Genomic DNA, 21645 nt, shown 5'->3' on the forward strand with positions numbered 1-21645 from the left:
CGCACGGAGAGTTCGCGACAGATGCTTACTCTGCAGCGTCAGGTTGCGCTCTGAATGCGACGTGCCGTGCCTGCAGGCCGTCGCTGACGTGGGTGCAGTCCGGATGGGGCGTCGTCCCGTTGTGGCCCTTCAAGTTAGTTCCTTCTCTTCGTGTGTACCCGAGGAGGAATAGCACAGCACAACGAGCGCCAGAGGGTTGTATCCCCCTTTAGTATGGACAATGTGAGATTTGGCTGGGAGCGGACAATAGTTATCTACAGCCGGGAATGCAAGGACTTCGGAAGCTCGCGACTTTTGGCTCTGATGAGACGCGGACTGGCCCGCCGCATGATGCGCTAGTTAGTTATCGGCGGGCGAGGCTGAGGTGTTCTTGGCCCAAGTAGTGGATGCACGCAGCAAGCCTCGGTGTGCCTGGGCATCATCGATCGACCGGGTTCTGAACAACTCCGGGCAAGGTTGTGGTCCCGAACGGGGGTTCTTGGGATTCCGGCACCGGAACGAAAGTAAGAACGAAAAGGTCGGGTTCCGAGCTGGTGAGTCGCGGGAACTTTGTTTTATTCTTCGGCTCTGGAATGTCGTTTGTCAGGTTGGGGGCGAAACTGCGTTGCGAGGTGATCGACAAAATCGACGGAAGGGACGGGAGGCCGCCCCGTGCGGCTCTCTCCTCGTTTGGGGTTGTTCCTGGGAATCAGGGATCGACCGAGGCCGGCCAACTTGGCTCATAAAATGCGGGGGTTCCAGCCCGGCGTTTCCAGCGGATCCAAGCGAAAATGTGCTGCGACCGGATTTCTCCATGCCCCGGGAAATTTCAGTAATCTGGGGAGGAGGGAAATGATAGGAATTGCCTTGTTGGACACACATGGCAGATGCGACCCCATGGGGCAACCCCAAGTAGTGTACACTATGTACCAAGTGATACGCAGTGAGCGAAGGGAAGCCCTTTTTATTTCCTTCGTTCTTTTCCATCCCAACACGTGCCCTCTCAGACAGAGCGAGGACGCGACGGGCCCGGGGTTTTTTTTTTGGAGCCCTCGGTCAGTGTGGGAAAGGACTTGGTAATGAATGCGCCGAAACCCTGGGGGACGAGAGGGGTCCGGGGTGGAGGATCGCCCCTGCCTACAGATGCCAGCCTCAACGACCGTCGTGTAAATGCTGCACACGACCAACCCACCTCTGGAACGTTATCTTTTACTCTGACTGAGCTTGCCTAAGGAATCGGGAATTTCGAGGTAGACAAAAAACTTGAGAAAATATCGAGAGTTGAGGGGCCGCATTTGACAATACTCGAGCCGGGGGTCTCCTTCTTAAGCCTGCATGAAAGCAGGAGATGGGGGAGTCGACTGCCGTTTACAGTGGTCTCATAGCTCATGGCACCTAGACAGAAAGAGCGACCGAAAGACGTGAAATGTGGTGGAGCGGACCCCGGGGGAACTCCGTATTACTGGGCTGAAGCCGTTTGTTGCAGTCACTGGTGGGTGGGGGACTTTCCCGATGGGAACCCAACAGGGGTGCCCCGCAGTTCCTGGTGCCTCAACAGTGCATTCCATCCGCTGATGGATCCCTCATTCCGTTCACTTTCCTTCACCTCGCAACATCTCCATCCCATCACTCACGTCCTAGTGTATGCTCTGGCCGTGTCGCATCCGATCCCACTCGTGCGCCCAAAGCCAAAACCAGGACGGCATTACCCGGCCGAGGAATGAACGTCACCGTGGCTCACGAACCACAAGCCACAACCGTTGACACCGAAAAGGCGCGGCACGTACTCACAGGAGCTCGCCCCTCGACAACCTGGAAGACACAACGAGTCCAAGCCTAGTCTCTTACCTACCTCGGGTAACTAGCTCGAGTCTGGCCCGTCTTACCTCACTCTCAGGAGAGCTCCGGGGCCCTGGCTGCCCAGTCAGCTCGCTCGGCGCCCAAGCAGCTGTCATTGCGGCTCATTGCTTGAGCCTCACCACCCCCGGCTGCAGCAGCCCTTCCATGAGCCGCAGCTTTTTGTCGACATTCGAACATTCGAAACAAATTCTCCCACCAGAGAAATCAAGCCACGTCTTGTGTTTTCGCGCTTGCCGTGCCGGCCGGAACGGAGCTCGGGCCCCATAACGGTTACGGACCTGGTTCTTCATTAATCTGGTCCTCGCTTTTGCCGGCAAACCACACCCCCGGCTCGCAGCGCTAAGTTACGGCCTTGAGCCGCATTCTCCTGCAACGAGAAGCCCAGCCAGACCCAACCCCCCTCACCCTCCCAACGGAGTGTGCAATCTACGGTTCCCCGCCTCAATCAACGCATCGCAGGTTTCCTTCCGTTCCGCTTTTTATAGGTACCACACCTCACCCCAGCGTATTGCAACGCAACCGACCTTTCTTCGCCTCGGCTGGCCACTGTGTTCCAGTTTCGTGCCTGTCGCATGCTTGGTGCCCCCTGCGGCTCTTATATGTCGGCCCCCCGCCTTTTGCGCCTCCGGGTCCAACCACACCTGGGAGGCTCTTGCACCCGGACATCCTCTCCTGGCCCGGCCGTCCGCCGGCGCACTTGTTGCGGTTGTCTTCAGCGGATGCGGGTCTGTTAAGGGGAGACGGTCCTACGCAACCGATCTAGCGGGCGCTTCTCCCGGAAGAGGCAAGCACGCCAACTCCTCGTTTCACAGGCGCCACCACAGCTCGGCTATCGATGGCGAGCTGATGTACGACTGCTCTATGCACTAAACCCCGGAATACTTGACGAAGCAATGAGCACGGAGGCTACTTCCGATCTCCCAGCCAGCGACCTATATGACCCTGATGACGTTTTGCCCAGGGATAGCCCACTACTGGAGCCTCGCCGCCCAAGGCTAAAGTTGTCGCCCAGCCCGGCGCCCACGCTCTCTTCCTCGTCCACAAGCTCAGCAGCCAGCCGTCGCAATGGAAGATTAAAACGCCGAAATTGGGTGCGACCAAACCAAGGCGATGCCATCCTAATTGGCCATCTTGACGGACACCGGCGCGAGCTCGCGGCCTATGAAGGGATCGATCCCTGGATCACCGATACCGAGGACTCGGGTGGCCCAGAGGACGCGGAAGAGCCGAAGCACCCCGCATTTCGCGACCGGTCGATGTCTCCTGCCTCACCCTCCGGCGACCATCGCGCCGGTATGGAGCGGGGTCACGACGACGCATCGAGTCGGACGGCCAACGGAGAATCTGCTCATGCCCCGGGCAAGACGGCTGTGGGGCCTACGACAGAGAATGTGGGCGCGTTTGATCTGAGGGCTCTGGAGTCCCTAGCAGCGGATGCGCTAGCTGTTGCTGAACCTCGCACATTGCCCGACGCTGGGCCCACGCCCCCCGTCACCGACAATGATGTCGTCAGCGTGAAAGGGCATCCGACGCCAGCATCTACCATGCCGATACATACGAGACGGAATGGGACTCAGCAGCCCGAGCGTACAGGCCCGCCAACCATGCCGTCCCCCTATAGCCCTGCCAGTATCTACTCGCCCCGGGAGGTAGGAAGTACGCCCATGTCGTCAAAGACGGACATGAGGTCACCCACAGCGAGCATACACTCAAGCACTCAAGGCGAAGGCCTGCCACCCCTTCAACTTAACTCGCCGAGATACGAGACGAGCGGTCAGACCTTGCCGTCAATCCGATCACAACTCGGAGACATCCCGCAGCTTGTCCACAGCCCCGGAGCAGGAAGTGTAATGAGGGGCCTTAATCATAGTTTCTCGGGCTCACCGCCTACTGGCATGCCTCGCCTACCATCCTTATCCTCCCAACTGGGCTCGCCCCCTCTGCCGCCGGCCGACCCTTATCGCGATCCGTTATCTCCCATTCACCCACTCGCGTACTATCCCCCGTCGAACGGCCTACATCGCCCCCACGAGTTTACTGCCAGCTCTCCGGAAGCGGTTGGATCGCACCAATCTGGCTCGCCCCTTTCCGTACAAGGGCTCGACCGGATGAGTATAGATGGCATGGCTATTCAAACCGTCGGGAGCTACATTTGCAGGGTTCCTGGTTGCCAAGCCTCGCCCTTTCAGACCCAATACTTGCTCAATTCGCACGCAAATGTACATTCATCCGCGAGGCCGCACTACTGTCCGGTTCAAGGTTGTCCCCGTGGCGAAGGTGGTAAAGGGTTTAAGCGGAAAAATGAGATGATTCGGCATGGACTCGTACATGAATCGCCAGGGTATATCTGCCCTTTTTGTCCAGACCGGGATCATCGATACCCCCGACCTGACAATCTTCAGAGGTATGTTATGTCACCTTGTTGGAGACCCCCTCGTCGTGATAGACGAGAAACTCACAGAATCTCAAGGCATGTCCGTGTCCATCATGTCGACAAACAAAGGGACGACCCTCTTCTTCGCGACGTCCTCGCACAACGACCGGGCGGGCCGAACCGTGGCCGGAGGCGCAGAGCTGGGCCAGGTTAGGAGTGGCTCCTCCATCGCTAAAGCCCTTTACTATCACTTTTACTATGTCATCTTGATCATTTTAGCAGCGGCCTTTTTTTCTTTCTTGTTTTTGTTGCCTCGAGCACATGGCGTTTATTGGCGCAGACTGAGAGGAATACCTGGCTCTTTACAGGCCCTGATACGGTTTGCTTGTTACTTACCCCTGATTGATGGGTTCCGGAGGGTTTGTGTGGGATGATACACCAGGGAGCGCAGCGGATCACGGAGGCGGGGAAAAGGGGGAAGGGGCGTCTACGGCGTTGTCTGGGCATCACGCCATATACCACGTTTTACTTTTCTTGGTTGTTTTGTGGGATTTGGAAAAATTGAAAGGGTAGGCCAAAAGTGAAGGATGATGGCGAGCTATGCTACAGTTGCTAGCTTGTAGGCCAGTCACTACGGGAGGGTGGGCAGATGATAGGCGTACTGTATGTATGTACATACAGACAGTCGACAACATGATCCACACATACTCGGCCAAACCCCAAAGATGGACTCGCGAGGCGTTCGCTACGGAGAAACCGCGCAGGGGAGCGGGAATATAGTCAGTGGCTTTACGTGGAGCTGAAGAACTCACGCAAATTCAACAAATCTTTGCTGTGCTGGTTCTGCACACCTTCATGAAGGCTTTGCAAGCGCTCCCCGAACCTGTTGATGATGTGTATGTCCAAGACGTTTGCGGGTCATCGAGTCCTCGGAAACAGTCTGCCACAATGCATACTGAACACACTCCGAGAAACATTGAAATTTGTTGTTACGTAGGTACCGAGTGTCAAGTAGCCTAACACCAGGCAGCTAGTTGATAGCTGGCCCCTCTCACTTTGATATGTCATCCGCCCAACAAGAAAGCAAAGCAGAGTAAATAAAACACTCCAGATACCCAAAAGCCCCCGCCTTTAATCCTCCTCCGCCCTTTCCCATCCCCCAACATCCACCTCCCCATCACTCAGAACCTCAATCTGTACCCCATTCCCACCACCACCAGCAGTACCACCACTCTCAGCGCCACCTAAACCTAAACTACTACCACCTCCTCCTTCACCACCACCACGACCAATCTCCTCCCAAACTACCCACAACCCACCCCTCCTTTCCGCCTCCGGCCCATCGACATCTACCTCGCGGGTGCGTAGTCCCATGACGGCATCGGCGAACTCACCGTCGTGGGAGGTGGTGAGGAGGGTACGGTGGGGACCGGTGCCGAGGTCTAGGGAGATACGGGCGGCTGTGATGTGTCTGTTGTTGTTGTGGGTCGGAGATTGGGTGGCGAGGAGGTTGAGGCGAATGAGACGGGATGGGTAGAGGCGGGCGCGGAGGCGGGTTGGGCCGGTAGGTTGGGAATATTGTTGGTGTGAGGGATTGGGTGGTAAGGGAGGTAGTAGGGTGCGTAGACGGCCCGCGCCGTCGGAGGGGATGGGTTTGATGGTGGTTCCTGCGCAGTCGGTGGAGACGAGGAGGGTGTAGGGGGCGAGTTGGCCGGGCTCGTAGGTGGAGAGCATGATGGTGTAAGTGCCCGGGTCTAGGACTGGGGAGGAGGCGGAGGTGCAGCCGAGATGGTACTCGGTCGAGGAACAGAGAATATCGCGGCCGGAGAGGGAGGTGACTCGCCGTGGGGGTTGGTGCTGCGGTTGATGCGACTGCTGCTGTGATGGATAGTTGGTTGTGGTTAAGGGAGGGGAGAAGACAAGAGCGACATGCACCGGGATGTCGCGGGAGGAGGTACTCAGCACGAGCGAGACCGCTGACGGTGAAGTTAGGGTGAGAGAGTATTGCGGGTTGGTGAAGTAACTTGGATGAGAAGCGCTGCCCCCCGCTGTGCGGCGAGTCCAGGCACCGGTAAGAGGGATGTTGAAGGCGTGACGATGTTGAGCAGGCGTGATGGTCAGGGGGTTGAGGGAGAAGAAGGAAAGGGTAAAAGAGTAGGTCACCAAGGGCAGCTCCGTCTGGGTGACTACGAGCGTCTGCGGCGTATGGGGAGTTGGAGTGTACCGAAGGAGGGTGTTGGGGCTGTCAACATAGGGCGTTTGGGCCTGTCTCCGGCTGCTATCCAACAAAGGAACACGAGTACCGGGCTGTGGAGTCGTGTACAGAGCGAGTGCTGTAAACCCGAGTTGCTTCGAGACTGTCGCGAGTGAGTCACTCCCACGGTCCTTCTCGGCTTTGCGCTGGCGCAGAATGTCAAGCTCGCCATCCTGCCAATGGCGGCTGAGGAGCACCCAAATCGGATTATCGGAGGGAGAGGATATGCTGTACTGTGGGTTATGGGTGTAAACCAGCTCTTCTGTCTTGTCACACATATCCCATTTGAAGTGATGGTCCTCGCGGTGGCTGAACAGCGCGGGATTCCAGTTAACGTAGAGCGAGTCGAAGTGCTGCAGAACGTCCTCGAATGCCATCCAGAACTGGTTGGGCGACTCATCGGATGTCGAACCGACGGTGTGTGTCTTCAGCGTTGCCGAGGACCCAACGCCAGTCCAGATTAGGCTGTCAACCCATGGGTTCTTGATGCGCAGGAGACGGGAGCCGTCCTCCTGTTTCAAGTCCACGACGGCATAGTCGTGTTCCTTGACCAAGCCCAACACCTTCTCCTCTTCAGGGAGTATATTCCCCGTCCCAAGGGTCAAAATTGCGTTACCGTTATCGTACGACTTCTTGACCCTATTCCATATTTCATCTAGCTCAATATCATCACTGGAGGGGGTTAGATCAATGCATCTTATAAGCATGGGAAACAAGGGGCTCACCTTTGAAGGAAAATCTGCTCGGGAATCCACCCAGTGAGGGCATGTAAATCCGTCCCTGAGTTGCTTCCGGGAAAGTCGTAACCACCGCGGATCTTGAGATACGCCTTTTCCATCAGGGCTGGCCAGATCAACCGAGGGTTCCGACGATCGACCACGAACAGCGTGCGGTCCGTCTTGGAAGCGGGAAGGCGGTCGTCGATGCTGACGGATCGCCAGCACCCATTGAAATACATGCGGAAGATATACTGGCCGCTTTGAGAGATGGCGGGCCGTTTTTTCTCGTGGTCAAAGGGGATCATCAAGGACCCGAGCAGCTACCACGGAACATGTTAGTCAGTATCCAAGGTGTTAAGGCTTTGGGAGCGGCTACTCACCGAATCTTGGGTAGGCCCAAGAAGGCGAGCAGCAGCACACAGACTAGCCACAACTGAACAATCCGTCGCTAGATCCTGGGCAAGGTCCATGTCCGCTTGAGCTTCCATGAGCGGTGCTAAGCATTCCTCTTCATTGTCTCCATTTTTGGCTCCTGGGAGCTCGGCAGGGCGCCGCCACCCAGCAAAAATGGCCTGCTGCTCTAGTGATAGAGAAAAGGGGGACGGGTCACTTGAATTTTAAGATTAATATTAGCAGAGAAAAGAATTACTAGTCTCCTCGACCTACTTGTAAACAGGAATCTGGCCATCCGGAGCCTTTTCAAGACCGGGCGCAGACTCCCACGGTCGAAATATGTTTCCGTGTAGGCGCGAAGCTCGAAGGACAATAGTCTTCTCGGCGGTCGTCAGGGGCCGTGTTGATTCCGGGGTTGGGAGCCGGGGGGCAGCAACAGCGGCCGTCCGAGAACCCTCATTGTTGGCCTTGAGACGCTCCCCGAGGCTGATGAGCTCTGCAAATTTTCTCCGGAATCGTTTGCGATCTTCTGGGATTTCCGCTTTACCGGCCGCTTGCATGTACAGCTCAGCGGCGGCAATGGCGTGTTTCAAGGCCTCCCCCCCCTGGGCAGTTGCCAAACGACGCTCATGTTCCTGGCATTACCGTGAGCCGTTGTTGCCCCGAGACACGTGCTGAAAACCATGTTGGTTGGTATCGAGAATGGCTCACCAACGCCTGAGCTTCCATAGCTGCTGTGTAAGTACCCGAGCGGGGGACCACGCGATCTCGGCGCTCGTTCTAGGCGTTCTCGGCAGCAACCAAGAATGTTTCCTTGACAAATGCAGTTGGCGAACCGCGCGTTGAGAAGCACCGAGTCTTAGATCGAAACACCAATAAAGATACCGTGTAGAATGTATGAAATATGGACACTAGGTCCCTTCTTCAACTTCCGGCTAATAACTCAATAATACGTCCTTCTACCCAAACCAATTCACTAAAACTCGGCCGCATCTTCTTGGTGGAGAAAGCAGCTTGGGCGAGTTGCGGGCTGCTGAGATAAGAGACGCTGCGCTCCAAGACTTGTTTAGGGGCTCTGATAGGGAGTCAAGCACGCCCAGACCTTCTAAGCCACCCTCTGTGCTCTTGATTGAGGTGTGAGGTGACAAACCAAATTTGCTAAATACAACGAAGTGAGCCTTGGATGACGAGGAAAGTGTAGTTTGTACAGGGGTTTGCTGTCCAACCTAGTCCGGGCTGAAAGAATGAAAAAAGGAAGAGAAATGAAGTTGCTCAGATCGGGAGGTTTTAACGTGCGCTTCCCCGATCGACAGAATATCAGAAGCCGAACCTCGGCGGATTGATGGCCACAAAGGAACAAATCCACAGTTTTAGTTATTCTTAAAGTTGGAAGAGGATATCATTGTTTGGGTCATAGGCATTGGATATGTCCTCTTAAGAAGGAGCGAATTGGGGAACTACCTAATGGTGCCTTCTCCTCGTTTAATATCTATCATGTCTGGCAGGCACGATACACTTCGAGAAGTCGAACCAATGCTGGGGACGAACAGCGGCAGCTCGAGGCCATTCAGTGGATCCACTCAGCAGCGGGGCAACGGAGACCCGCTGGAACTGCAAACTCCCGAATTGCGGAAAGCCGAGGTCCCGGCAAGACAGTCCCGGGATCACGAGCGAGCGCAGACCGGATCAAAGAACCTAGGAACGGGGTCCATCTAAGGCCGTCGTTCCCGTTCTCAACGCGGGATCTCATTTTCTACCGTTTTCACTCACTTTGCTGCCCAACGAACCCCGTTTCAACGTCCGGTCCTTCTAGTTTCTTGCTGTTTTTGTTGTGTTTGTCGTTGTTTCTCGCCTTCCCTCGGCTAGACCCGTGCGCAACTGCCGTCATCGACCAGTGGGGGTTTGCATAGCCGGCAGGGTTCTTAGCCTGCGCCGGTGTCCGTTGCGGCTTGCACTCTCGGTTCGCACTTCCTCTCTGCACTCCGATCCACCGCGACAAACACACTTTAAAGGGCCCCCGCGACGTTGCGCCAAAACCGCCGCCACGTCCTGTAAAAGGGGCCGAAGCATACCGCAATGGCTGCGCAGTCAAAACCCGCCCCAATTGGGCCTTGGGGCAAAGCGACGGCCGGCGCGGCCGGCGCGGTCCTCGCCAATGCGCTCGTCTACCCCTTGGATCTGTATGTTGAAAGACCAAACCGGAGGTCGTGCACCGAACGCCCGTGCGATTGCTAATTCGAGTGTCTTTGTGTCTTAGCGTGAAGACGAAACTCCAAGTACAAGTCAAGAAGACCGAAACCGAGAAGAACCAAGTCAAATTCGAGGACACGCATTACAACGGGACATGGGACGCTATCTCCAAGATCGCCTCGGCCGAGGGTGTTGCAGGCCTGTACGCCGGTATGAGCGGGTCGCTGCTCGGCGTCGCCTCGACCAATTTTGCCTACTTCTACTGGTACTCTGTGGTGCGCACCGTTTACCTCAAGTACGCCAAGTCCACTGGGACGCCGTCGACCGTCGTGGAACTCTCTCTGGGTGCGGTCGCCGGTGCGCTCGCGCAGCTCTTCACCATCCCCGTCGCCGTCATCACGACCCGCCAGCAGACGCAGAGCAAGGAGGAGAGGAAGGGTATTATCGACACCGCGCGTGAGGTGATCGAGGGCGAGGATGGCGTGTCGGGCTTGTGGAGGGGGCTCAAGGCGAGCTTAGTGTTGGTAATCAACCCGTCCATCACATATGGCGCGTACGAGCGGTTGAAGGATGTCCTTTATCCCGGCAAGAAAAACCTTTCACCCTGGGAGGCTTTCGGTAAGTCTGATCAAGTATTGTCTGGGGTACGTACCGTGCGGCAAGTCTAACATGATCCGTAGCGCTTGGCGCAATGTCCAAGGCACTCGCGACCATTGTCACTCAGCCTTTGATCGTGGCCAAGGTCGGTCTGCAATCGAAACCGCCACCGGCGCGGCAGGGCAAGCCGTTCAAGAGCTTTGTCGAGGTGATGCAATTTATCATCGCAAACGAAGGCCCCAGGAGCCTGTTCAAGGGTATCGGGCCCCAAATTCTGAAGGGTTTGCTCGTGCAGGGTATTCTGATGATGACAAAGGAGCGGTACGTTATTTTCGTAAAATTTGGGTATCGAGCGTGCCATTTGCTGACGTGGGGTAGTGTCGAACTCATGTTTATCCTTTTCGTCCGCTACCTTCAGGCTATGCGATCGCGGAGGTTGGGGAGAACGACTGATCTTGCGGCTGCTGCGAAGCTGGTCGCGCCAGTAGTCGTCAAATAAGGTATCGATTGCGTCCTAAGAGGGACCTCGGCTGCAGGTGATTGGGTTGGAGTTCGTCGGGTAATCGTGAATACTTTTGTACAACCACGGTCGGCTCAGTTGAAGAGTTTCTTTTCTTTTTTGTTCTGGGAATAGGAGGCTTCTTGTACAATCTTGTTGGCGCATATAGATTTTTGCTGCGGGCATAATAGCATTACTGCGACTGAAAACACTTCGCAACTGTTCAGTTCGGGGGCTGGCGGGGTGGTGTAAATTACGAACTCACGTTACCGTACGGAATACCATGTGAGTTCTTGGCGCTCGAGAAGAGCCAGCCACATTGTAGCCACATTCATACTCCACAAGCCACACCCACCAAATTAGGGCAGTCCAAATTTCTCCCGCTTTTGTGCGCAGGTGACATTCCCCGTCGTTGAACCTTTCACCCCAGTTTTCAGCCTCAGTTATCGCCAACCGAGCCGAAATTCTTCACAATGGCCAGTATGTCACCTCCTATTAGCTCTAGGGTATAGATTATCACGATACTGACGATTTGCAGAGTCCAAGAACTCGTCTCAGCACAACCAGTCGCGCAAGGCGCACCGGAACGGGTACGCACCCATCGCGAGAAGCTAACGACGACAACACCACACATGAAGCCAGGCTGACATCGAGTTTTTTCAACTATAGCATTAAGAAGCCCAAGACCCAGAGGTACCCCTCGCTCAACGGTACCGACCCCAAGTTCCGAAGAAACCACAGGCACGCGCTCCACGGCACCGCTAAGGCTCTGGTACGAATCTCCCTCCCTCGATCCGACCGCTTGAATATCCTCCGCCCACACAAGCGCATCGCCGAAACTTGGCTGACAAATTGTACAGAAGGAGTTCCGTGAGGGCAAGCGGGAGACTGCTTGATCTGTCTTTTTCCTGGGTTGTTACGCGGCGTCTCGACGGGATTAGGAGAGAATAGGAAATGCATCCTTGGGCGTGGGACAATATGAGCTCTTTTTAACGACAACGAAGGGATTTCAAAGCGGTGATCGGATTCCATCGCTTGCTGGGCCGGGCTTTTTGGAGGTGTTACCTAGGGCGTTATTTCGGCCAGTTCCCCCATCGGAATGCATTGACCTCCACGCACGCAGGGAGGCGGATCTCTCCAAAGGGCGTCCCATTCCTCCCTCTCTGCATGTCGCGAGGGCGTCGCTTGGTTGCGGTCCCCGACTCTCTGTCTTGGCTCAGCTCACAAGGTGTGTAAAGTTGAGTATGTTTGTGTTGATTGACGCACGACTATGGTATCAACCTCCTCCGCCCCTCACCCTTCTCACCCTCGCCTTGTTGTAGTTGTTTCTGCGGTTTCTCTGGGGGCGTCATTGCGACGAACGGCATTAGTGTGTACAGCTCTGAGCTTTTCTCCCCGTGCTCAATCTGCTGAAGGATTATATCGTGCCGAGACGGACCAGCCTTGCTATTACCAAACACCTCTGATCTTCTCTCGAAAGACTCCGGTGCATGAAAGCGAGGCTACATTCTACATTGCGACTCTCCTATATTGCAGAGAGAGAATCTGAGTCTGTACTAAATAAAGTTTCTTACTGAGTTGCCGGCGTCCGAGGAACCATCCGGTTTAACCTCGCTGCATCCCAAGCCGGATCTCCTCGGCTCGTTTCACAAGAAAATCATAAGACCTATCACAGACACGCCCGCATCGTGTGATCTCCGGACCGCATTTTGAACATATCCTTAAATGACATCAGGTTGTGCCGTCCAGGCATTGGGGTTCTCTGTTCCGTGGCGATCATTTTTGGACGCTTTCACCCTTGACCCGACGCCGCTCAAGCGCCGTGTCTCTGTCACTATCCACCGTCAGCTTACTATGTATACGAGCGCTACTCCGTACACTAGTTCGATTTCTGCCGAACTCGCCCCGCGGAGTCGAGCCGCTTAACACCGAGTGCAATTGTCGGGCCCGTTTCATGTGCCGCCCCGTCTGATATTCAAAGCTGGATTTCACGGCACGAGCAGCGGGAAACGTGTTGGATCGTGGGGAGCGTGTGACGCTCCCGCCGCCCGCAGGTTCGGTTCCAGCCTTGCTGAGTTTGAGGGGGTCCGAATTTGAGTCAAGTGGAAGGAGGCTTTGATGCACTTCACCGCTTGGGTTGTGAGAGCAAAACACTGTGCCCTGGGCATGACATATCCGCCTGTGATATCCCGAGCACCTGAGTGTATGATTGAATTAGGAGAACCCCCTTTCTCCCTAAGGTGGCCGCGGCAGCCCCGAACAATGTCCTCCACCTCCCGAAATTCCGGGCGCTGGGAAACCCTGCTGGTGCAGCTGCCTTGCCCAGGGTTCAGGCTTAAGCGGACTCAAGCACGGATGAACCCTTACTGTCTGAGTGAAACAGAAAAGAGCTCAACTTTGTCAGCTTTCTGGTTCCGTCGGCGTACCGCCTGGAGGAAGACTAAGTCGAGGAGGTGTGAGGAAATACACTTGACTCCTGAACTTCCTATTCTCTCGAGATCCTTGAGAGAATGGTGTTAGACGGTGTTCAATGCTCGATTTAATTGGTGAAATGCACCAGGGCTCTCGCAACTCAGTTCTGGAAAGCAAGACCCGGAAGGCGAAACGACTGTTGTGGAGAAAAAGCCTGGACCAGCTGAGGCTGTGAGCCTTGAGGCCGATGGGGGCCCGCTTTTCAGCGGCGTGTGTGCGTTCCAGCCAATCTTCCGCTCCCTTTCTGTTCGTTGGCTTCTCTTCCCTTGCGGGCCCCGCCGGCTAGATCCTGCCCGCCGCCTTCAACCCGAGTCCGTCTCATCAACCAAACTACCTTTCGTTCGCCCTTCCTGGTCCTCTTCTTTTTGTTCACCCTCTTTACCACGAACCCGTCGAGTTTTCTGCTGGTTCAGGCCGGAGCCAGCCATCCTCCTCCTCCTCCCCCTCCTCCCTTCTTGTCCGTCTTTTTCTTCTCGATTGCGGATTTTCTGAATATTCAGGAGCTTTCTTAATGGGTATGTGAAGTTTGCCCCTTTCTGTGGGTTCCCCGCCCGATCGCCCCATGTTTCGTCGTCTCGTCTTGGATGGAAGTTCGTGAACGGAGCGACCGGGCTGAGCCCCCTTCAAGCGATGAAGGGCCAACTCTGCAAAGGCCGTATTGTTGTCGCTGTCTTCGCACCATATCACCGGGGATAGTACGCGGCGATTTCTTGGCCGGTTTCTGCGATTTGCAACTCAGCTCGAGATGCGCCGTCACAAGCTGCTTCCCGGTGCCTCCTTTGCAACTGATGCTGACTTCAATCTTCCGATCCTGCAACAGAACGTTGTTTCCTCCCGTGACCTTCTTCGCGAAATTTCGAACCTCCTTTGAGGCCAGCGGGTTACTGCAGGAGTTTCGAAAATCTTCGCACCTTTTCGCACCCTCTCCCGCACCGACTTCGAAAGTCCTTGGCCGGCAAATATAATACCATCGAGTAATCCAACTTCGAGCAACGCATGCGATCCCCCGCCCTGGTATGTGAGCATGATCTCCCATCGCATGATGATCGATCCTGGCGATTAACAAGAAGCTTGCAGACCTAGCGCAAAGCTCACACCAAATAGCCGCGAGCCCTGTTTCAGCGTTCCCAGGCACTTGGCAGCGGCGGCCTCTCACAAGCGCACGCTTTGATTCTTTCCCACCTTCGTTTTATAGACTTGTTACACAACTCGCCGCTTGGTCTATCGACGTTCGCAACTCGGTCACACACCGACGATTATGCTCAACATGTCCAACATCATGAGCAACCGCAACAGCACGCCCGAGGCCACCAGCGTTTCTTCGCTGCGTCCGCCCTCCTCGCGTGCCGTTGGCGCCAACAACCATGCCCTCCGTGCCTCCGCTGACATGGCCGCCTTGACCGGACAGGCTGCTGCCGGCCGGATCCGGCCCTCCTCCGACTTTTATGGTCAGGTTCAGGGAGGTCAGGGTCAGGGCAATGTCGAGATGGACCCGCAGGATAAGCTAGCCCAGCAGTGGATCGCCGACATCGACCAGTACGAGACTACTCTGGAGGAGATGGCGGCTGCGACCCTTGACCAGGACTTCAAGGATGAACTGAGTGCCATCGAACAGTGGTTCCGCGTCCTTAGTGAGGCTGAGCGGACCGCTGCTCTGTATGCACTGCTGCAGCAGACCACACAGGTTCAAATTCGCTTCTTTATTCAGGTTCTCCAACAGATGGGCAAGAACCATCCAATGTCGGGCGTTCTGTCACCCGCAAACTTTGACAAAGGTTTGCCTTGCCCGAAATACCCGCCTTAGTTTCATACACATTCTGACCCCTCTCTTTTTTTGATGCAGATCCGATGTCGAACCGTCTTAGTGATGCTATGAACAAGCTCACGGTCGACTCGGCCCGCAATTCGCTTGCTCGCCCGAGTGCGGGCGCAAACGTCAAGCGACAGTCTGGCCTGGATTCGTCGACTATCAACGCCATGTTCCCCGACGCCGCCGCGGCTATTGCGACTGAGAAGGCCAAGTTTACCCAGCAGACCGGTAACCCGCCGACTTCAACTCGGAACAGCCTGGTGGATAACCGGAACTCGTTGGTGACTCCGACGATTTCGGCCCCGAAGGAAGATCCGGGCAACCAGAACCCGGCGTCTCCCTGGGGTCCCAACGACCCGGGCCGCCCTAAATCTTCTTCTGGGCAGGCACCCATGGGCCAATTTGTGCAACCCCCGCCGTCCACCGGTGGTTTGCGTTCTCCCCGCCCGCAACTTTCGGGCAACACTAACATTCAGTCGACTACTCTGACGGCTGGGGAGCCGCAGCTGGCCGACCTTCCTCTTCTGTCCCCGTACGGAGCCAGCGGCAATTGGGCCTCGATGGTCAACACGCCGATGGTGCCGAATTTCAACCAGCAGCAGCAACAGCCGGGACAACAGCAGCCTGGCCAGGGGAACAACGCCGATATGGTGGCCAATGCCACCGCCATGAAACTCGCCGCCCTTTCGACAGTGAACAATAGATTTGCGCTGGACGATGTGCGCAAGTACCGGCGGGCCCGTTCTAACGATGCGCCAGGTGCTCCGGCGCAGAACCCTCTATCGCCCGGCGCGCCTTCCATTCCCGGGGCCATCATGGTCAGCGAGCACGGTGTGCCGCTGAGCCGGGAGCAGGTGATGGCCCTGCAGCAGTCGCAGAACCTCAGCTTCGCGGCCCATCGGTCGCGGCCGAATTCGCCTGGTATTCCAGTGCAAAACTACGGCCCGGCGCTGGCCTTCACGTCGCCGCAGAATAACGGCTTCCTAAGCGCTTATGACGGAGCTTCCTCCCTTATGAACAATGGACTGGCTCCAATGAATCTCGGTCCGTTCCAGATGGGCCTGGGCGGCCACCACGAAGGGTACCACTCGGATCACTCGGACATGGTGCGTGGCCGGTCTCCGCGCGGTCGGAGAGGCATGTCGAAGCCCCCCGAGGACCCCACCGACCCTACGCTTTTGCAGGACATCCCTAGCTGGCTGCGGAGTCTGCGACTCCACAAGTACACAGACAATCTTAAGGATATGAAGTGGACGGATCTCGTTGAGCTGGATGACAAGCAGCTGGAAGAGCGTGGTGTCAACGCGCTGGGTGCTAGACGCAAGATGCTCAAGGTTTTTGAGCAGGTCAAGGGTATGTAGTAGCCAGAAGTAATCCGGGTGGGTGGATAGGATTGAGATCCGTTGCTAACAGATTTTACAGAGGCTAGAAACGAGGGCAGGCTGAGCTAGGTCCTCCCCTCCTCTCGTTTGATACCTCCCGGCCTGTGGAGGTAACCGAAAATGAATTTACGAACGACGAAATTAAAACCCGGAACGCCCCGAACCACATTCTTAGGGAGCATCATTGCTAAATAACATTCTTGCTTTAATGGCTTTTAGTAATGGATGCGCAGAATGGAGATGCAGGTGGCCCGGTCATGACACTTTACTTCTTACTGCTCTTCTTCTTTCCGGTTGACCCTTGAAGTGGGCGTGCGGGTTTCCCGTCTTGGAATTCATTTATGTTTTTGAGCACAAGCATGGTTTTAGTGGGCGGTAGAGGTGTACGAGGGAGAGAGAGAAGCAGAAAGAGGGAAGAGGGATCTTGGCGGCGATGCTCTTGAGTTGGAGAAGAGAGGAAGGGATGGGCGATATAGGCGATGAGTTGTTGGTACCTAGGTAATGGGGCATTTGATCTCACTGGGGAATGACGTTAATTGAACGAGAGGATTTTGCTCCCTGACAGTATCTACTCCTTGTCGTCTGACGGTTGTTGTCCCAGTTCAGCATAACAAGGCTAAGTGATGGTGCTTACATGGACTCATATTCTATTCAAGTTTTGTGATGAGTGTAGGGGCCCAAAGCGTCGGTTTAATGGCCTTGGGCGCTGAATCAATGGAGAATTATCATGTCTTTGCAGATTGACGACAATAGTTAGCACAAGTACAAAGTAGGAAACCTCCATACAGTGCAAATAAATACTGTATTCACACCGTGGTTCACTTGAGCATTGTGCATCAACTTCATTGTAGACTCCACTCAAAGCCCTTTTACATCAACTTTTCAGAACAGAAGCTCAACAACACAACACCACCGTTTCTGTGCCTCACCTTAATCGTCATATTTTAAATGCATTGACCTCTTTGAAACAACAAACATGCCGGGATTTCGATGATTGACTCCATCCAACGATAGCGACGGCGGCACTGTGGATGTCAACGCCACCTGCGATATCAGGAGGTTTCAGTGGTATTTATCGACATTCAAGAATTTGAAGAGTTAGAGGGGTGGTAAAGGAAGTCTTGAAAGGAACGAGCTATCCTTCCGCCCATTGAATCCACTCTGCGCAACCGACACCGAATTTCTTAGGCCTTGGACACAGGAAACCTATCAACGGCTCCCACTTACAAAACCAAGATGGACGGGATGGGAAACAGCGGCCCGGCCGGGCCAAACACGCAGGTGGTAACCCAGTTTTCCATGAACATGGTAGACCCAAGTCTCTTCCCAGGGATTGCTCCCCCGGAACCCGATACAATGATGACGATGCCAATGATGGACGACGACGACGACGACGACGTAGCCAGCAACATCTCCGCCGACTCCGACGCGCTCGAGCTCCGCGCCGAAGTCGAGCGCTTCGACCTCCAGCAAGAAGCCTTCGTCGCCCGCCAGCGCGCCGAAGCATTGGGTATCCCCTACCAAACACCACCAGCGCGCAAAAAGGGCGGTCCCGGGGGCCGCAAACGAGGTAAACCTCGCAAGTCAACAGGCCCCCGCAAGGCCGCCAAGCTGCCGCCCGACATCCAGTTCCGCATGTCACTCGCCAACGAGGCGTTCCAGCAGAAGGAGTACGACCGCACAGTGGCGCACCTCTCCGAGATCATCCGCATCAACAGCGAGGTGTTCAGCGCGTGGATGCTGCTGTCGACGGTGCACGAAACACTCGGCCACCGCGAGCAAGCGGTATGGTGCCGCATCTCGGCGGCCCATCTCACGCCGCGTGATGTGCCGCAGTGGATCTCCACGGCCGAGTACGCGCTGGAGTGTTTGGAGGCGCTGGAGGAGGGCACGCCGGAGCGCGAGGAGATGTTGCAGCGGGCGTATGTGTGCTATACCCAGGCGCTAGAGACGGACCGCGCGAATATTACGGCGCGGACGGGCCGCGCGGATGTGATTATGATGCAGGGGAATGCGAGTAAGGCGTTGGCGGAGTACCAGAAGGCGTTGAATTATCGGCCGTGGAATATCCGTACCGTGCGTAATATTGCGGATGTTGCGCTGGATGTGAAGGATAGGAGGAAAGGAGCGGAGATTGCGAGGGGCGCGTATCGTCGGTTGGTGGACCATTTGCAGAGCGAGGGTACGTTTGAGGCCGAGGAGGGCTGGTTTGAGTGGTCTGACTTGCGGATCTATCTCGAGTTCTTTACGATCCTGGAGCAATGGCAGCAGGGCGCGCAGGAGCTGAAGGAGATATCCCGGTGGTTACTAGGCAGACGGGAGGAGATGTACTGGGAGGAGTGGGCCGACGATGACCGAGAATGGGATACCATCGACGACAGACGGGTGATGGTGCCCGGATACGAGCCCGCCAAGTTCCCTCTGGAAAGCTACGGCAATGGGCTGCCGCCCGACCTGCGCGCAAAGCTGTACGTTTTCCGCTGTAAGCCGGGACTGGAGTACGAGGCGGACCTGCACCTGCAGCTGCTTGACCCGACGCGACAGGAGGATTTTAAGGATTTCCCAGACTGTCTGAAGGACATCGCGGTTGTGTTGCTGGACCGGGGGCGGGCGGACGACGCCATCCGGTATCTCGACCTCTACCGGAACATCGCGGCGGACACGGGGGAGGCGGCGCTGGACGCCGACTTCTCCGTCTGCCAGGGCCGGTACCACATGGCACGCGGCGAGAAAGCCGCGGCGGAAGAGTGTTTTATTGCCGCGATCGAGGATGACGAGGATCATATTGAGGCTCGCGTGCAGTTGGCGAACATGTATGAGGGCGAAGAGATGCAGGAAGGGCGCGAGGAGGCGTTCTTACTGGTACGGGAAGCGATGAACTTGGAAGCGAGGAGGGGGGATGGCACAGGACGACGCCGGGGTCCGTATGGACCCAGGAAGCCTAGGGAGGGCAAGCCGCGGCCGCGGAAACCGAGGGATCCAAACAGAAAGTCTAACTACGTTCCCCGGCGACTCATCAACGAAGAGAAGAGGCGACAGCAAGAACTCGAGATGACGGCCGAGGCGGTCAAGAACTTTGATCTCCTCCGCGAAGTCCAGGACTCGGCCTTTGCCGGGGATGAGCAAGCCCAGACCGACTGGATGAAAGCGGCCAAGCACCTCATCGACGACTTCCGATCGTACAAGCAGTTCTACCCGTGGGAGAAGTACATCAAGTTCCTCGGGTATGCAGCCAACGTGCAAGGCGGCGGGGCAGCAGTGCCGGCTAGAAATCTAAAGCTAGCCGCCATGGAAGAACGTCTACGTCTCAACCTCGCGCCCGCAGAGGGCCAGGACCAGACCATCCGCGTGCCCATCAAGTTCCCCTCCGACCACCGCGGCGTCTCGTTCCACACCTGGCTGGACCTGTTCCTCAACTACGCCTTTGCGCTGGTCCGCGCCGGCCACCATCGCGAGGCCTACGTGGTCTGCCACTCGGCCCGCGACTCTATCGTGTGGACGTCGAGCGAGTCGACTTTTCTCATCCACGTCGCGTGGGCGTCGTGCGCCGTGTACGCCGGTGATGAAGAGACCTGCGTGGCCATCGCCCGCTATTTCATGCGCGACTACATGCCGGGCACCGATTCATACCGCATGTTCTCGGCCATGTGCCGCGTGTGTCAGACCCCTGTGTCGTGGTACACCTCCGGACCGGCGCAAAAGTTTATTCTGCGACAGATCAAAACCATGGATACCATCGTCATGCGACAAGACGGTGCCGACGACCCTGACCACCATCCCCAACACCCCGAGACCACGGGGAATGATAGCAGTAACAACAACGCCAACGCCAACGGCGAAATAGCCCTCGACGTCGCCCTCCTAACAATCTACGGCCACATCCTCTTCACAACAACCTCCTACACCTACGCACTCTCCTACTTCGCCCGCGCCGCCTCGCTCGACCCCTCCAACCCGCTCATCAACCTCAGCACGGGGCTCGCATACGTACACTACGCCCTCAAGCGCCAGGCCACCAACAGACAGTACCTGCTCACGCAGGGGTTTGCGTTCTTGTTTCGGTATTATGAGGATCGGTTGGCTGCTACTGCTACTGCTTCTGATTCTATGGAGAGTTTTACGGCTACGGCTAAGGGGAATGTGGCGCAGAGACAGGAGGCACATTTTAATATTGCGCGGGCGTACTCGCTTGTTGGGTTGACGGCGTTGTCGGTGGAGTATTATAAGAAGGTTTTGGCTGAGGGGAGTGCGAAGCCGGATGCCTCTGTGGATGGGGAAGAAAACGGAAATGGGGAACAGGAAGGAGATGGAGATGGAAGGGGGTTGTTGGGAGACGAGGACTTGAAAGTGGAGGCCGCGTTTAACATTCGCACGTTGTGTTATCTGCTGGGGGATATTGAGGGGGCGAGGGCGGTTTCGGAGGAGTGGTTGGTTTTGGAGTGATGGTGTTTGAGGGTTGTTGGGACTGACTGACTCTAATTATGGGGGGGCGGATGGCATCAGTTTCGGTGTTGTTAAGCAAGGGCTAGTTGAGGGGAAATGTGAGTTTGTTACTCCGGCGTTTTGGGGGTTAACTTGTGTCCCACTAGGTTGGGGAATTTTATCAGGAGCATTCCGAGGCGTTTGAGATCAAAACGGGTTCATCGAATGCATTTTGGCTGTGGGAGCTTCTTGATCGTGGTTTCTGTCACATTCAGACCCCCCTCTCACACTTTAAGTCAGGGGTTCCAAGGAAACAGGAGCAAATGCGATATGTCACGTCTGTCTGCACTTTGAAAAGAAGAATCCCATTAAACTGAGTGATTTTTGAACGTGTGCTACATGTAGTAGTCCAAGACACCTTCGTCATGACAGTTGTGTTCAGCCCCCGCACCAGAGGGATTTATATCGGATCCAAGACAATCAGTCGTAGACATGCAGGTTCAACATGTTGCATAGGTAGTCGGTCTGTCTACATAGTAATACCCACCCACAGATCAGCCCTGCGCGATGACGTTGACATCGGGAGGACAAACCCCAGCAGCCGCAGCAGCAGCAGCAGCAGCAGCAGCAGCAGCAACCTGGTTGGGGGCTTGCTCTGAAGCATGACTGGTTGTTTCTCTCCGTTTTATTGCCT

General features: G+C 55.9%; 5 protein-coding genes across 5 annotated transcripts; 4 read left to right on the plus strand and 1 right to left on the minus strand.

Moving 5' to 3' along the window:
• Positions 1 to 2732: 2732 nt before the first annotated feature.
• C8A04DRAFT_9968 (metallothionein expression activator) lies at positions 2733 to 4427 on the plus strand (the record flags this gene model as incomplete). Its single annotated transcript, XM_062785698.1, has 2 exons — positions 2733 to 4243; positions 4310 to 4427. 2 exons carry the CDS (start codon positions 2733 to 2735, stop codon positions 4425 to 4427), a joined length of 1629 nt encoding a protein of 542 aa, XP_062639569.1.
• A 917-nt stretch (positions 4428 to 5344) lies between these two features.
• On the minus strand, positions 5345 to 8308 carry C8A04DRAFT_35183 (uncharacterized protein; the record flags this gene model as incomplete). Its single annotated transcript, XM_062783073.1, has 5 exons — positions 5345 to 7139; positions 7193 to 7506; positions 7567 to 7795; positions 7853 to 8214; positions 8291 to 8308. 5 exons carry the CDS (start codon positions 8306 to 8308, stop codon positions 5345 to 5347), a joined length of 2718 nt encoding a protein of 905 aa, XP_062639570.1.
• Positions 8309 to 9655: 1347 nt separating this feature from the next.
• On the plus strand, positions 9656 to 11761 carry C8A04DRAFT_35184 (peroxisomal carrier; the record flags this gene model as incomplete). Its single annotated transcript, XM_062783074.1, has 7 exons — positions 9656 to 9759; positions 9837 to 10387; positions 10450 to 10687; positions 10745 to 10850; positions 11406 to 11455; positions 11535 to 11637; positions 11726 to 11761. The coding sequence occupies 7 exons, from the start codon at positions 9656 to 9658 to the stop codon at positions 11759 to 11761; spliced, it is 1188 nt and encodes a 395-aa protein (XP_062639571.1).
• Positions 11762 to 14604: 2843 nt separating this feature from the next.
• C8A04DRAFT_26021 (uncharacterized protein) lies at positions 14605 to 16598 on the plus strand (the record flags this gene model as incomplete). The annotated part of the gene is made up of 3 exons (XM_062779775.1): positions 14605 to 15112; positions 15181 to 16500; positions 16570 to 16598. 3 exons carry the CDS (start codon positions 14605 to 14607, stop codon positions 16596 to 16598), a joined length of 1857 nt encoding a protein of 618 aa, XP_062639572.1.
• A 1236-nt stretch (positions 16599 to 17834) lies between these two features.
• On the plus strand, positions 17835 to 20972 carry C8A04DRAFT_10058 (uncharacterized protein; the record flags this gene model as incomplete). The annotated part of the gene is made up of 2 exons (XM_062776453.1): positions 17835 to 20775; positions 20836 to 20972. 2 exons carry the CDS (start codon positions 17835 to 17837, stop codon positions 20970 to 20972), a joined length of 3078 nt encoding a protein of 1025 aa, XP_062639573.1.
• Between the last annotated feature and the right edge of the window lie 673 nt (positions 20973 to 21645).

Source organism: Dichotomopilus funicola (genome assembly GCF_033296635.1).
Source record: "Dichotomopilus funicola strain CBS 141.50 unplaced genomic scaffold C8A04scaffold_10, whole genome shotgun sequence".
Lineage (NCBI taxonomy): Eukaryota > Fungi > Ascomycota > Sordariomycetes > Sordariales > Chaetomiaceae > Dichotomopilus > Dichotomopilus funicola.